The sequence below is a fragment of the Myxocyprinus asiaticus genome, chromosome 32 (genome assembly GCF_019703515.2).
Source record: "Myxocyprinus asiaticus isolate MX2 ecotype Aquarium Trade chromosome 32, UBuf_Myxa_2, whole genome shotgun sequence".
Lineage (NCBI taxonomy): Eukaryota > Metazoa > Chordata > Actinopteri > Cypriniformes > Catostomidae > Myxocyprinus > Myxocyprinus asiaticus.
This window is the reverse complement of record NC_059375.1, coordinates 38761946-38774820: the sequence shown is the minus strand read 5'-3', so window position 1 is coordinate 38774820 and position 12875 is coordinate 38761946. Positions and strand designations below refer to the sequence as shown.

At 37.7% G+C, this 12875-nt stretch overlaps 1 protein-coding gene across 1 annotated transcript; it reads right to left on the bottom strand.

The window, feature by feature from the left end:
- Window positions 1-424: 424 nt before the first annotated feature.
- si:ch211-27e6.1 (serine/threonine-protein kinase H2) lies at window positions 425-12167 on the bottom strand. The gene is made up of 4 exons (XM_051667357.1): window positions 11890-12167; window positions 10364-10824; window positions 9840-10093; window positions 425-745 (listed from the first exon to the last, which is right to left on the bottom strand). Exons 1-4 carry the CDS (start codon window positions 12165-12167, stop codon window positions 425-427), a joined length of 1314 nt encoding a protein of 437 aa, XP_051523317.1.
- Window positions 12168-12875: the final 708 nt, after the last annotated feature.

Genomic DNA, 12875 nt, shown 5'->3' with positions numbered 1-12875 from the left:
AAATAGAATCCTGAATTGTGAGCTTGTTTAATCAGCTCATACCCATCTGCCTAATGAAGGAATGAGTATGGAAGAGCACAGCAAAAGTGCAGATCTGTGATTTTCTATTTATAGTGGAGACTTTAAAACTCCTTTGTTGTTCACCCAGAAATCGCCATTGATAAATATGCTGAAGTTCTTGGGAAAATTATTACGACTAGAACAAATGCAATGGAAATATATTACTATGGATGTTAACATATTTTAACTTTTAAAATATTTGACTGGTAGTGTATAACAGAGCTTATTTCTAAAGAAACCATTATTTCATCAAAACAGTACAAGATCATGTTAAATTATGTGCATAAACTAATTAATATTCATGAGCCATGCATTGGCCCCAATCTGTCCCCACCACTTTTTAAAAACAAAGTGACACACATGCCTAAGTAGCAATCTTCAGGCTGCACTGTGATCTGTCGCCAACTCCTAACCTTGGCCCAGAGCCCGGCCGTGACCCCGACCTCATCGCTATCCGTGACCCAGGAGAAGAGCTCGAGCTGGGGCATCGTGAGGAAGCCTTTGATGCCCGCTGCTGAAGGTTTCTCGATATGGAGCGCTGCAGGTTTTTATTGGAGGAACAGGCTGCCATGCTGACCAGCCAAGGATGTTTAAGAGCATCCTCAGCAGTCATTCGGTCATTAGGGTCAAGGGTCAACAGGCGCTCAATGAAGATTTTCGCCAGTGTAGATACTGAATTCCATGGCTGAGAGAGAGAGAGAAAGAAAGAAAGATTGATTTTTTTTTTCTTCATATTAAGGTATGTTTAAACAGCCATTTTGCACACACAACTGGCAAGCCCACATATAGCACACAAAACAGGCCGAAACTGCCAGTTCCAATTTAGTTGGCTGGCTTCATGCAACTTCCTGGAATAAGGGCACTCAATGTTTTTTTTTTTCAGTCCGCCTTGAAATGAAGTCATGTTTACAATGTACCGGATTGAAACACAGAGTGCTTTTGAGGAAGGACTAATACCTGGATTAGCCAAAGTTTGAGAAGGTAGTGGCATCAAAACTTTCAAAAGATACTCAGATATTAACTTAGGCCACATCCTCACTAAACTGTTTTCGTTTGAAAACTCTGTTTTCAGTTTCCTTAAGTCCTCCTTTTCCAAAGTATATAGTAATGGACAGCATTTTCAAAATGCTCCCTTTTTAGTGGAGGAAAACGCTGTTCTAGTGTGGCTGAGGGGCATAAATGTAGCGATATCAGTGCGTTTTCAAACGAAGCGATCTCATGAAAATTACATGACCGTGGCAACATTTTTGCAAAATGAAATTACGTGCTCCATTACACGTTTTGCTGCAGTCTCCCAGTGAAATGCCCAGCGAGGGGCGCCAAATGCAAATAAAATGGTGTCATAACCAGACCAGGTTTTAAGGAGAATGTTAAATGGAGGTTGTAAAACTTGCCTCCCTAACCTTAGACTTTAACCTAAACCTAACCAATAGTGATGTAAAATCAAATGAGAGCTGAACAAAACAGACATCCTTACACTTAACCAACACCTAAACCTAAACGATAGTGTTCTCAAAGCAAATTTGACATGAAAAGCACATTTTCTGAAGCAACCACATCATTTTGTGTCACTTCTATGACACTTTTGGCTCACGTATCAGCTTACGCGCCAGGCTGGGCTCGAGCATCAGTCCTCTGAGTCCAAAGTCTAACACTCTATCAGGTGAGCTACCACGCAAGAAATCACGTTGGAATAAGTGTGTAAATGAAATACAAGCGTTAAAATGTATCATTTTATAGCAGTGTGTGACAGAGCAACAGAGCAAAAATAAGTGTTTATAAATTCATAATCAGCAGTTGTACTTCTGATTTGTGTGAAGTGAATAAAACGCACAGTTATTAAATCCACCAGGGAACTGTGGTGAAACAGAACTCAGTTTGCAAAAATGTAGCTACAATATAAACTTAGTATGAGACTAAGTTTGTTTAAGTGTGAATGTGGCCTTAGTATTAAGTTCATTAGATATCTATGAGCAGAACTGTATATTCCACTAAGCTTTCTGAGTTATGTCTGTGAAGTTATCAGAACTTGTTAGGTTTGGTTGGACAGAGATTCTAATCACAAATTCCACACATTTTCCACTATTTTTTATACAATGATTCCCAAAGACTGCCAGGCCAATATTTTAATTGATTTCATTCACTACAGTCTAATCTTGTGTTATAATCTATTTTAGATAAACACAGGCCTAAACGGCATGTAAAAACAAAACAAACTGTGGTTGTTTTTTTCAAAGGTGTTATTTATGGGTGGGACATGTCCCCACCACTAGGTAAGGGTCTAATGCAGAAGAAACCTCTCCAGTTCTTGAGCAGGAGTTTCCATTTCATTTGTGTGGATTATAATACGTGGCCATCCGACGCTGGAATGTGTTATGTTCAGTTTTATCATGAGTGCTCGTTACGGCTGTGATAAGTGACAATGTTCTTCCGTGCATGTTCTACTCGCTCCGCTGTTACGCCACTCACGCTTTTGTCCAGTTAAATCTCAAAGCAATATGCAAACAAAGTGTCCCTGCTCATGATATACACTCATTGCCATCTAGATGATTAGATTAGATTAGAACTCCTTGTGCTAGAATCGAAAAGTTTACCATGAGACTAGTCAGTCTTTCTGGCTTAATCTACTGATCCCTGTATTTATCCACTGATTAACAAAACCCAAGTACTGACAGTATTAGATATACGGATCAAAATAGCAAAATATTATATGACATTATCTGCACATAACCTAATTAATATTCATGAGTTTTGCCACTTCGTGTAGTATGAGTGAGAAACAGATCAATATTTAAGTACTTTTATACTATAAATTCTTCTCCTTGCCCAGTAGGTGGCCAAAAACAAAAGTCTGTGAAAGTGAAAGTGGAGATTTATAGTAAAAAAACTTAAATATTAAACTGTTTCTCACTCACAACTATCATTTCACTTCTACAGTATACGGATAGAACCACTGGAGTCCTATGGATTACTTTTATACTGCCTTTATATGCTTTTTAGACCTTCAAAGTTCTGGCCACCATTTACTTGCATTGTATGGACCTACAGAGCTGAGATATTTTTCTAAAAATATTCGTTTGTGTTCAGCAAAAGAGAGAAAGTCATACACATCTGGGATGGCATGAGGGTGAGTGAATGATGAGAGAATTTTCATTTTTGGGTGAACTATCCCTTTAACAACTAATGCGTCACTGAGCTAATACAAACCAGACACAGAGCCATGAATGGAGGTGTCCCATGAAGTTTGAAGTTTTTTGTTTTTTTAGACAGCGTTTACAGTACGCAGTGTTTACATAGGAAAACAATTGAAAAATGGTGCGGACAGAAGGAAGAAGATTTAATATTCTTGAAAAGACCTCAAAGTAGCCTAATGAAAATAAAATATAAATCTTTATCAGAATCTTCACAGTACATTGAACCCTCAATCAATAACTTAATAACTTCGTAACTCAGTCCAGCAAACATCTTGAATTACCTGGTAGATTTACTTTCCATTAATTGTTGGTTTTGCACTCAGACTATGTTTAATACAGCATCACATCATGAGCAATCTGACTACCCACAGTGAACAGCACAGTAACAGTTGTAAATGTCACCGAATACACATACCGATTGGAGTCTCGACCGCCATAGTCTGACCACCACTAACCTGTGCTATAAACGCCTCTTAAACTGCATTAGATATACAACTTGGAATTTTCACTTCACTGCCATCTGAATGTGAGGACATTAGTCAATAAATGTCACTGCTTTTGAATATGTCTGTGACTCATCGCTAAGCTGAATGAACTAATGAACATCTCCGGTATCAGAGAAGTTATGTAGGCCTATTTTTATTTTTTAAAAACCATCTGTACTGATGCTCAAAGGGACCCAGTAACCAATACACTGATCTTTATAATCAATATAGTAGTAAGAAATTATATGGTAACACTTTATTATGAGGTTTCATTTGTTAACATTAGTTAACCTCATTAGATAACATGAATACAGAATATCTTAAGTTTGGTTAATGTTAATTTCACATATACTTATATTTTTTCAAATGAAATGTTATATTTTGCATCAACATTGTTTAATGGCACTGCAAAATCCATAAACATTAGTTAATGCACTATGAACTAACATGAACAACTGTATTTTTATAAACTAACATTAACTTGCATGATACCTAATGCATTAGCTAATGTTAACAAATGGAACCTTATTGTAAAGTATTACCAATTATATTTAGCTTAAGGAAAATGAACAATTGTGATTATTTTTGTGACAATTAAGAGCACCCCTCGCCCCCACTTCTAATTACTGTAATGCACAAAAATGTTGATATATACATTTAAAGTATTTAAACACAGTGTTGGGTAGATTACTTCTGAAATGTAATCTTATACTGATTACAAATTACACAACTAAAATTGTAATCAGTAACAATCTTTTAGACTACACTTTTTAGGTAATCTAATCTGATTACTTTTGGATTTCTACTACAAATTACACAACTAAAATTGTAATCAGTAACAATATTTTAGACTACACTATTTATTATCTAATCTGATTACTTTTGGATTACTTATTGCATGTTTTGATAAAAATCATTAATTTTAAGTGTATTAACTTACACTCTTTTCATTAAACATTAGTAAACTTATAATATATAATCATGTAACCCATAAAAAAGCAACTGTAATTTGATTATGCACATTTAAAAAAGTAATCTAATTACAAGTGCTTTATTTTTATAATCTGATTACTAATCCAGATTACATGTAGTCAATTATTACCCAGCACTGTTTAAACTTCATGGTACATTTGTTGTTCTGCCTTTAATTTATGCACATTTAAATAAAAATATTACTACAATATTAACTGTATTACTGTAAAAATTACTGTATTATAATAATGAGAATCTAATGAGAATGGAGAATAATGGGAATTGCAAACTCTGAAAAACAAAAACACACCCGAATGCATTACAGTAATGAGAAGTTTGGGGGGGCGTGCTTAATTGTCATGAAAATAATGGCACAATGAAGAACAAAAACGTAAATGTCTAAAAATATGCTTTATTTTTTATGCAACATATCAATTCTTATTTTTTCTTTTGATTTTGGGGTGAAATGGATTTCCTCACAAAAAGTGAAAAATGGTTCTTGCATAAACCATTGAAAAAACATTGAAGTGTTTTACCTTTGCCCTACAAATACAGAACCAGTGAGCAAAAGATTTGGCCTCATTTAAAACCATAGTCTCTCTCTCTCTCACTCACACACACACACACACACACTCACACATATCCAATAATGACAATTAATCAGCCATGAAATTGACAATTGCAAGACTGTTGCTGACGGATGGAATTTAAAGAGCGGGTTTCATTCAAACACACACAGAAAAAAGAAAGAAAGAGTTTGAGAGACAGGTTTTTACAGGAAAAATCAGTCTTGCTGCGGTCTTTCTCAACTTGAAGTAAAAATTCCTTTCCACCAATTGTATTAAGGAAAAGAGAGAAAAATTGGACACCATTAAAACAGCAGGAGCTGAATGACTAACTCTGGTGTGCTCTGCGCTTCAATCTATCATTCCGTCTTTCCGAAGTGATTATGTGGATAAATATATATATCTGTGATGATATGTGGGCTTGTGCTCTGCGTGTGTGTTTAAAATATAAGTGATGGCTGACTATTTCTAATTGCAAACTACAGCATATTTTTGAAATCACAGTGAGATGCAGATAAAACTGGAATTCAGAATTTAAATCGTAATGAAAAAAATATTTTTTTCAGTGCTGTTTCAACTTTTGTTGTGCTGCATTTTCGATTGTCTTGAACAAATAAGTGAATGTATTGTCTTTATAACATTAAGTAAATGAGATTATAAGGTCAACAGCATAATGATAAAGGCCAAATGAGTTAGACTGAACATTTGATTCCACAGAATTATCTGTGTTCAGAGTACAGCTAGTTCTAGTTACTTTTTTTCCATACAATGAAAGTGAATGGTGCTCATTCTGATTCACATCTCCTTTTTTTTGGATCCACAGATGTCATACAGATTTGGAACAACTTGAGGGTGAATAAATCATGACATAATTTTCATTTGAGGGTGAACTATCTAAAGTTTTGGGTGAACTTTTGTGGGTGGAAATGAAAATAATCCAGAAAATCATAAACCGGTCAATGACGAATATATATATATATATATGAAAGGAATAATTGACGACAGACCGTTGATTTATTGAAAAATAATGCACACCTGAGGTGGTAATGCGGTCACGATGCGCAGCAGAGTTTCTGTTACACCTCGGATGTGCATTATTTGTCAATAATTCAATGGTCCGTCGTTAATTATTCTGCTTATACCGCGGCTACCACACCTTAATACATCGTTCAGAGCTTTATCTCAAGACATTTTCTGCTTTTCGTCCCTAAAACGCTCTTGTTAGTGGAACTACTTTCTTTCGCCACAGATTCAGCGTCTTGCTTTGATACAGCTCAAGCCTTCGTTGCTAGTTCGAAGACGTCACTTTAGAACTAGCAACGGAGGATAGCGAGGCTCATGCTGCTTTACTGGAGTAACAAGTTAATGCGTTTGTGCGTGTGTGTGAGTTTGTTTTTGAGGGATCGAAAAAGAGAAGCTCAGAAACTGAGAGAGATCGCCTGTGGGATTAACTTTATTTGTTGCAGCTCTCGTCTGAAGTAACATCGCTTTAAAATCACCAAGATATACGTTTAAGCACTTCTCAGCAGCGAGTGTCGCCATATTTCCAATGTAAACCTTAACAGCTGTTTTTAACCCCAATGAGATGCCAGTGACTGACATGGCGACTCTATTTCTCGCTCTCGAGTAAGTGTGTGCTTAATGTGTATAATGTATGTGTGTCCACGTGTGAGAGAGCTTAAGAGAGGGGAAGGGGGAGCACGAAGGTGTTTCCCACAGATACTTCAGATAATATAGAAACTGTTGTATTGATCAAGTGTATCTAGCTTTGATTCAGCTCAAGCCTTCGTTAAAATGTCACGTTAGAACTAACAACGGAGGATGCGCTGCTTTTCGGCATTGCAGTAACAAGGTAGTGTGTGTGTGTGTGTGTGTGTGTGTGCGCATGCGTATGTATGTGAGTGAGCATGCACACACACGCACACACACACACATGTTGGTGCGGCTATCCTTATAAGGACTCTTCATAGACTTAATGATTTTTATACTGTACGGACTATAGATTCTATCCCCTAACCCTAACCCTACCCCTACCCCTAAACCTAACCCTCACAAAAAAATTTATGCATTTTTACATTTTAAAAAAAAACATAGTTTAGAATATTTTTTTAAGCGATTTGTATTATGGGAACACTAGAAATGTCCTCATAAACCACATTTATAGCATAAATATCTTGTAATTACCAGTTTGTAACCTAAAAACATTTCCTCGTAAACCACCCACACACACACATACACACACACTACCTTGTTACACATTGCCGAAAAGCAGTGCATTACACACACACTTACTCGAGAACGAGAAGTAGAGCCGTCATGTCAGTCACCGGCAACTCAGTGGGGTTAGAAACAGTTGTTAAGGTTTACAACTAAATTCTAGAGTAATTCGGAGTAAATTCTAGAGACTATTGTGTGTGAAAATCCCAGGAGATCAGCAGTTATAGAAATACTCAAACCAGCCCATCTGGAACCAACAATCATCCATGTGATTATCTAATCAGCCAATCGTGTGGCAGCAGTGCAGTGCATAAAATCATGCAGATACGGGTCAGGAGCTTCAGTTAATGTTCACATCAACCATCAGAATGTGGAAGAAATGTGATCTCAGTGATTTCAACTGTGGCATGATTGTTGGCCCCAGATGGGCTGGTTTGAGTATTTCTGTAACTACTGATCTCCTGGGATTTTCACGCACAACTGTCTCTAGAATTTACTCCGAATGGTTTCAAAAACAAAAACATCCAGTGAGGGGCAGTTCTGTGGACAGAAATGCCTGGTTGATAAGAGAGGTCAACGGAGAATGGCCAGACTGGTTCAAACTGACAAAGTCTACGGTAACTCAGATAACCACTCTGTACAATTGTGGTGAGAAGAATAGCATCTCAGAATACTATTCTGAGACGCTGGTTGGTGCTGTTTTGGCAGCTTGAGGGAGACCTACACAATATTAGGCAGGTGGTTTTAATGTTTTATATATATATATATAAAACCTGCTTGCTATTCTTTTTTAAGAGATAATAATAAAAGATCAAACTACTTAAACTTCAAAAATGTCATAAATTGCTCTGTCTCTGAAACACTTTCATGCGTAAAATGAAATCCCAGCTAACATGTTTTCTTGATTAATATCCCGTTTCACTCGAAAATACGTCATATGATGAAAGTAAAATGGGGTGCGAACGCTGTTTCATGGTCACGTTTTAGAAGGAGACGGGGGCGAGTCACCTGATTGGCTGTTGAAAAAGTCGTATGAATCTGTACGACTTCTCCGTGAGATGTATTGCTGTTTTATGTTGATTTCAATGATAAACATTTTCTTTGTTACAATCTTAGGACAGTTGTGACATTAAGCTCCATGAAAAAGTATCAAAATTATCTTTAATTCAGAAATTTATGGTGCGAATTACGAGGGGACTAGGGAGGTCCCAGATCCCCTGAATGCAACAGGAGACCCCCTGGAAAGCTTATTTGCGCCTGTATCATAATATGTTTTTAAATATATTTTGTTGCTTATGTTTCCACATCTGCCAGTCCACCGACCAAAAGTCAATGTGTAATTCGCACCCTGCAGAAACTGAAAACATTTCATCATATAAAAGGTTTCTCAAACCATTTCTCAAAATATGCACACAAACAATGAGCATCAGGACCCAAACAACACAAGAAATCCTCAGACTTCTGTACAGCCTTTGTATCTGTGCAATGGCATGACGTTACCAGATATTAACTGATGACTTACTACAGTCTTGCTCTACAATTATCAATTATATTGTGACTATGTATCTTAGTGTGTCCCATCCAAAACATAATAATTCCTACATGTGTTTGATTACTGTCTCAGAGCAGCAGGATTAAAAGGAGCTTTATGGTTTATGTTCTTTCTTTAGAAGAGCGCAGCAATTATTGTGGTAGTATTGCACCTATAATTCCACGGCTCTGGGGAAGGGAAGTGATAAAGAAACGTGTGAGAGTTTGTGTGTGTGTGTTTGCAGTTTAAAGGTGATAAAAGCCCCATGGTGTATCTCCTCTCCCCTTTCCTCCTCTGATTACCTTCTCTCACTTCAAACACAAACACACCCTTGAGAGAATGCAAGCTGACATTCTGTGGGTGGGTGACACATCAGTAAGGTTGCCTGTGGTGACCAGATTTACCCTTCCAGAACACACACACACACACACACACACACACACACACATTTTGCCCTTTGGTTTACACTTGGCTGGATGGTTTGAAATTGCTGGTTCTTTCCAGGTGCCTCCACACTGGTGGATGGTTTGGCTATCATTAGCCTGATCTTGACCCTCCTGGACTTTAATTATGACAATATTGTTCGCAAACAGTACTAATACAAAGCAAATAAACATGAACACACTTATATTGTGGCCCCAAAATGTATTTGAACACATAAGGCATTAAAAATAAACTTAAAAATATCTGAATACAAGGTGTTTGGAACCATTCAAAACCTCTGCTGGAGAAACCTCTTATGAAAACTTCTCCAAGTGAAAACAAGACCCGGTCTCCCCTATATGCAATGAGAAAATGGTACTATGACACTCACATTGCCATGGAAACTGTAGTTGCCCCTTAGAATGGCCCTGAAGAGGTGTGGCCGACTGTTGTGGTCGAAGGGCAGAGATCCGCTCAGCAGGATATAAGTTATGACTCCCAGCGCCCACATATCCACAGCACTGCTAATGGGTCTCTGCGCCAACATCTCAGGGGCCAGATACTCTGGTGTGCCACAGAGGGTCCTAAGAGCCCAATCTTTAGTCTCACTAGTCTTCTCAAAGCCTGTTGTGTTACAGAAACCATCTATACAACTGTCCGGGTCCATATAATGGGTTGCAATACCAGTCTCTTCTTTGCTTTGAAGTGATGGAGTTGCCTTTTTAATGTCAGTAGAGTTTGGTCTTGGTTTCTCAGTTTTGGCCTTCCCCGCATCCCCTAGATTTAGACTAGTTGGCGTTCTATCAGGGTCTAACTCACATGGACGACTTGACCTGACTATGTCCATTCTAGCTCTTGTAGGGTTGTAATTATATCCGTTAGTCATACTCTTTGAATTGACACATTCCTTGTGACCTGAGCTCTTGTTGTCCCAGCAAGCAAGCCCAAAGTCGGTTATGATTAGTCTTGAGTCCTGACCTGGGTGGTAGTACAACAAGTTCTCTGGTTTGAGGTCCCTGTGAATCACGCCCAGAGTGTGGAGATAACACAACCCACTGGCCACCATCACCAATGCCCTGGTGGCGTCACGTTCTCTGAAGGTTCCTCGAGCGACCACACGCTCCAAGAGCTCTCCTCCTGTGGCCAGCTCGAGAACCAGATAGACGCGATGTGGTGTTTCGAACACCTCTGCCAAGCGTATTATGTTGGCGTGGTTGACCCTTCGTAGGATTCCAAGCTCTGCCTGACAAGCCTCGTGACCTTCACGACCTCTGACCTCGAGAAGCTTGATGGCAAAGGGTTTGCGTGTGCGTCTATGCTCAGCACGAACCACACGGCTGAAGCTGCCTCGGCCAATCAGAGCCTTGATGTCATACCTAGAATAGACCAAACAAAATAGCATGTGCACAGATATGAGAATACAGAGAAATTTAAGAGACTGTTTTGACTGAGATGGTATTGTGCTGCTGTAATTAGTTACATCCAATTAATTTACATCACATTATTTCAAATAATTTCATGCATTAAATTTCATGCTGGCATTAAGTACATTACATTGCATTAGTTGACTAATAAATGCAATAAAGCATTTAATTATAGCATATATCTTTAACTGACAACACAGGTTTGATGACTTCATTCTGCCATACAGTCTAACAAAAAAAAAAAAAGAAAAAAAAAAAGAAAACAAAGAAAGAAAAATCTTAATGAAGGCTATACTTGGAATGAAATTCTAATGTACTTCGTACTGTATACTGTGCAGTATTCACTGAATACTGCCTACTGTTTTTTATTAAATAGTGTGTGTAACAGTATACAGTACATTATGCATTAACAATAAAACATGAAATGGATTATCATTGTAGATTATCATTATGAATAATGGCTTTGACAACACTCTCAAAAGTTTAATATCTTTCCCCCCAAATCTATAAATCTTTTTAATGGAAACATCAGTGGCGGATTTAGGCATGGGCGACATGGGCAGCCGCCCAGGGCGGCATCTTGCAGGGGTTCAGCAAGATGCCGCCCTGAATATTTTGAATGTTTTCCCCCAAATATAGAAAAATAACCATTTAAACATTATTTCTTATAAGTTGAATATTTTTCCCCCAAATCTACATTCATTTTATACATTCAAATCTACATTTAAATATCCCCCCCCCCAAATATATATAAAAAACATACATTAAAACATTTTCTTTAAAAATTATAATATTTTCCCACCAAAAAATAAATAAATACATTTTTTTTTTCTCTAAAATTGAATAATTCCCCCAAATCTATCTTTTCATATGTCAACTTTTTTCACAAATAAATAATGACTGAAATTTACTCTGCTACATGCATGTGGAAAATTGTCATGCTGTGTATACATACTGCATACTTTTTTTTAGTATGGGAGTATACTATTTCAAACACAACCAAAGCATCTTCAGTACCTTGCTGTGATGCGTGGATCAAACTTTGCACGGAACTTTGCACTAGGATTCCTCAACATCTCCTCCAAATGAACTGGTTCTTTTACTTCTTTGGAATTGCCTTCTTTAGATGCTCTGTAGTCACTTCTCCACCTCCAAAGGCAAGCGTGTGGATTCGCTTTACATCTTTCCCCGTCCAACTTCTTGACTTTCCTGAACTCCACAACAGATTTGATTGTGCAGAAATATCCACTTTTAGCAGAGGACTCGGGTAACACTTTGCCAGAACTACTACCCATTATAATCAATATAAAAAGTGTGATGCAGGGAAATAATCCATCCAGATGGTGTTAAGAGGATCTGCTTTAAGACACTTGTCTAACTGTGAGCTTCTTGCACAAATATAAACTGTCATAGACCCTTGTATGTTTGCGCGCAGGGAAGGCCAAATGTCGTGCACCTGCATGTGACTGTTGCATTTTTCAGCGCAGGTGCAACAACTCACACCTGAGTGATGGATGTTTGATCCAGATGATCTTTCAGGGGGGTTTAAACAACACTATTATGGGCCTGTAACATCAAACAATGGCAGCTTGATGACTTATGGTTTAACCCACATAAATAAAAGGTACACTGATCACATAGGTAACTGTGAGGGAAAAGATATGGAATATTAATTGTAATGGAATATCCATAATCACAACAGGAATTATAAGGTAAATATGTTGACATTATTTATTTAATAAAAGGGTCACTGACAAATAAGGTTGTCCAAAGTGATACCACAAGTCTGGTTTATCCTTGGGATCAATGTTCAAATGCCTGAAAGTACCACGTTCATCTGTACAAACAATAGTACTCAAGTATAAACACTATGCAGCCATCATACCGCTCAGGAAGGAGACGCATTCTGTCTCCTAGAGATGAACGTAGTTTGGTGCGAAAAGTGCAAATCAATCCCAGAACAACAGCAAAGGACCTTGTGAAGATGCTGGAGGAAACAAGTA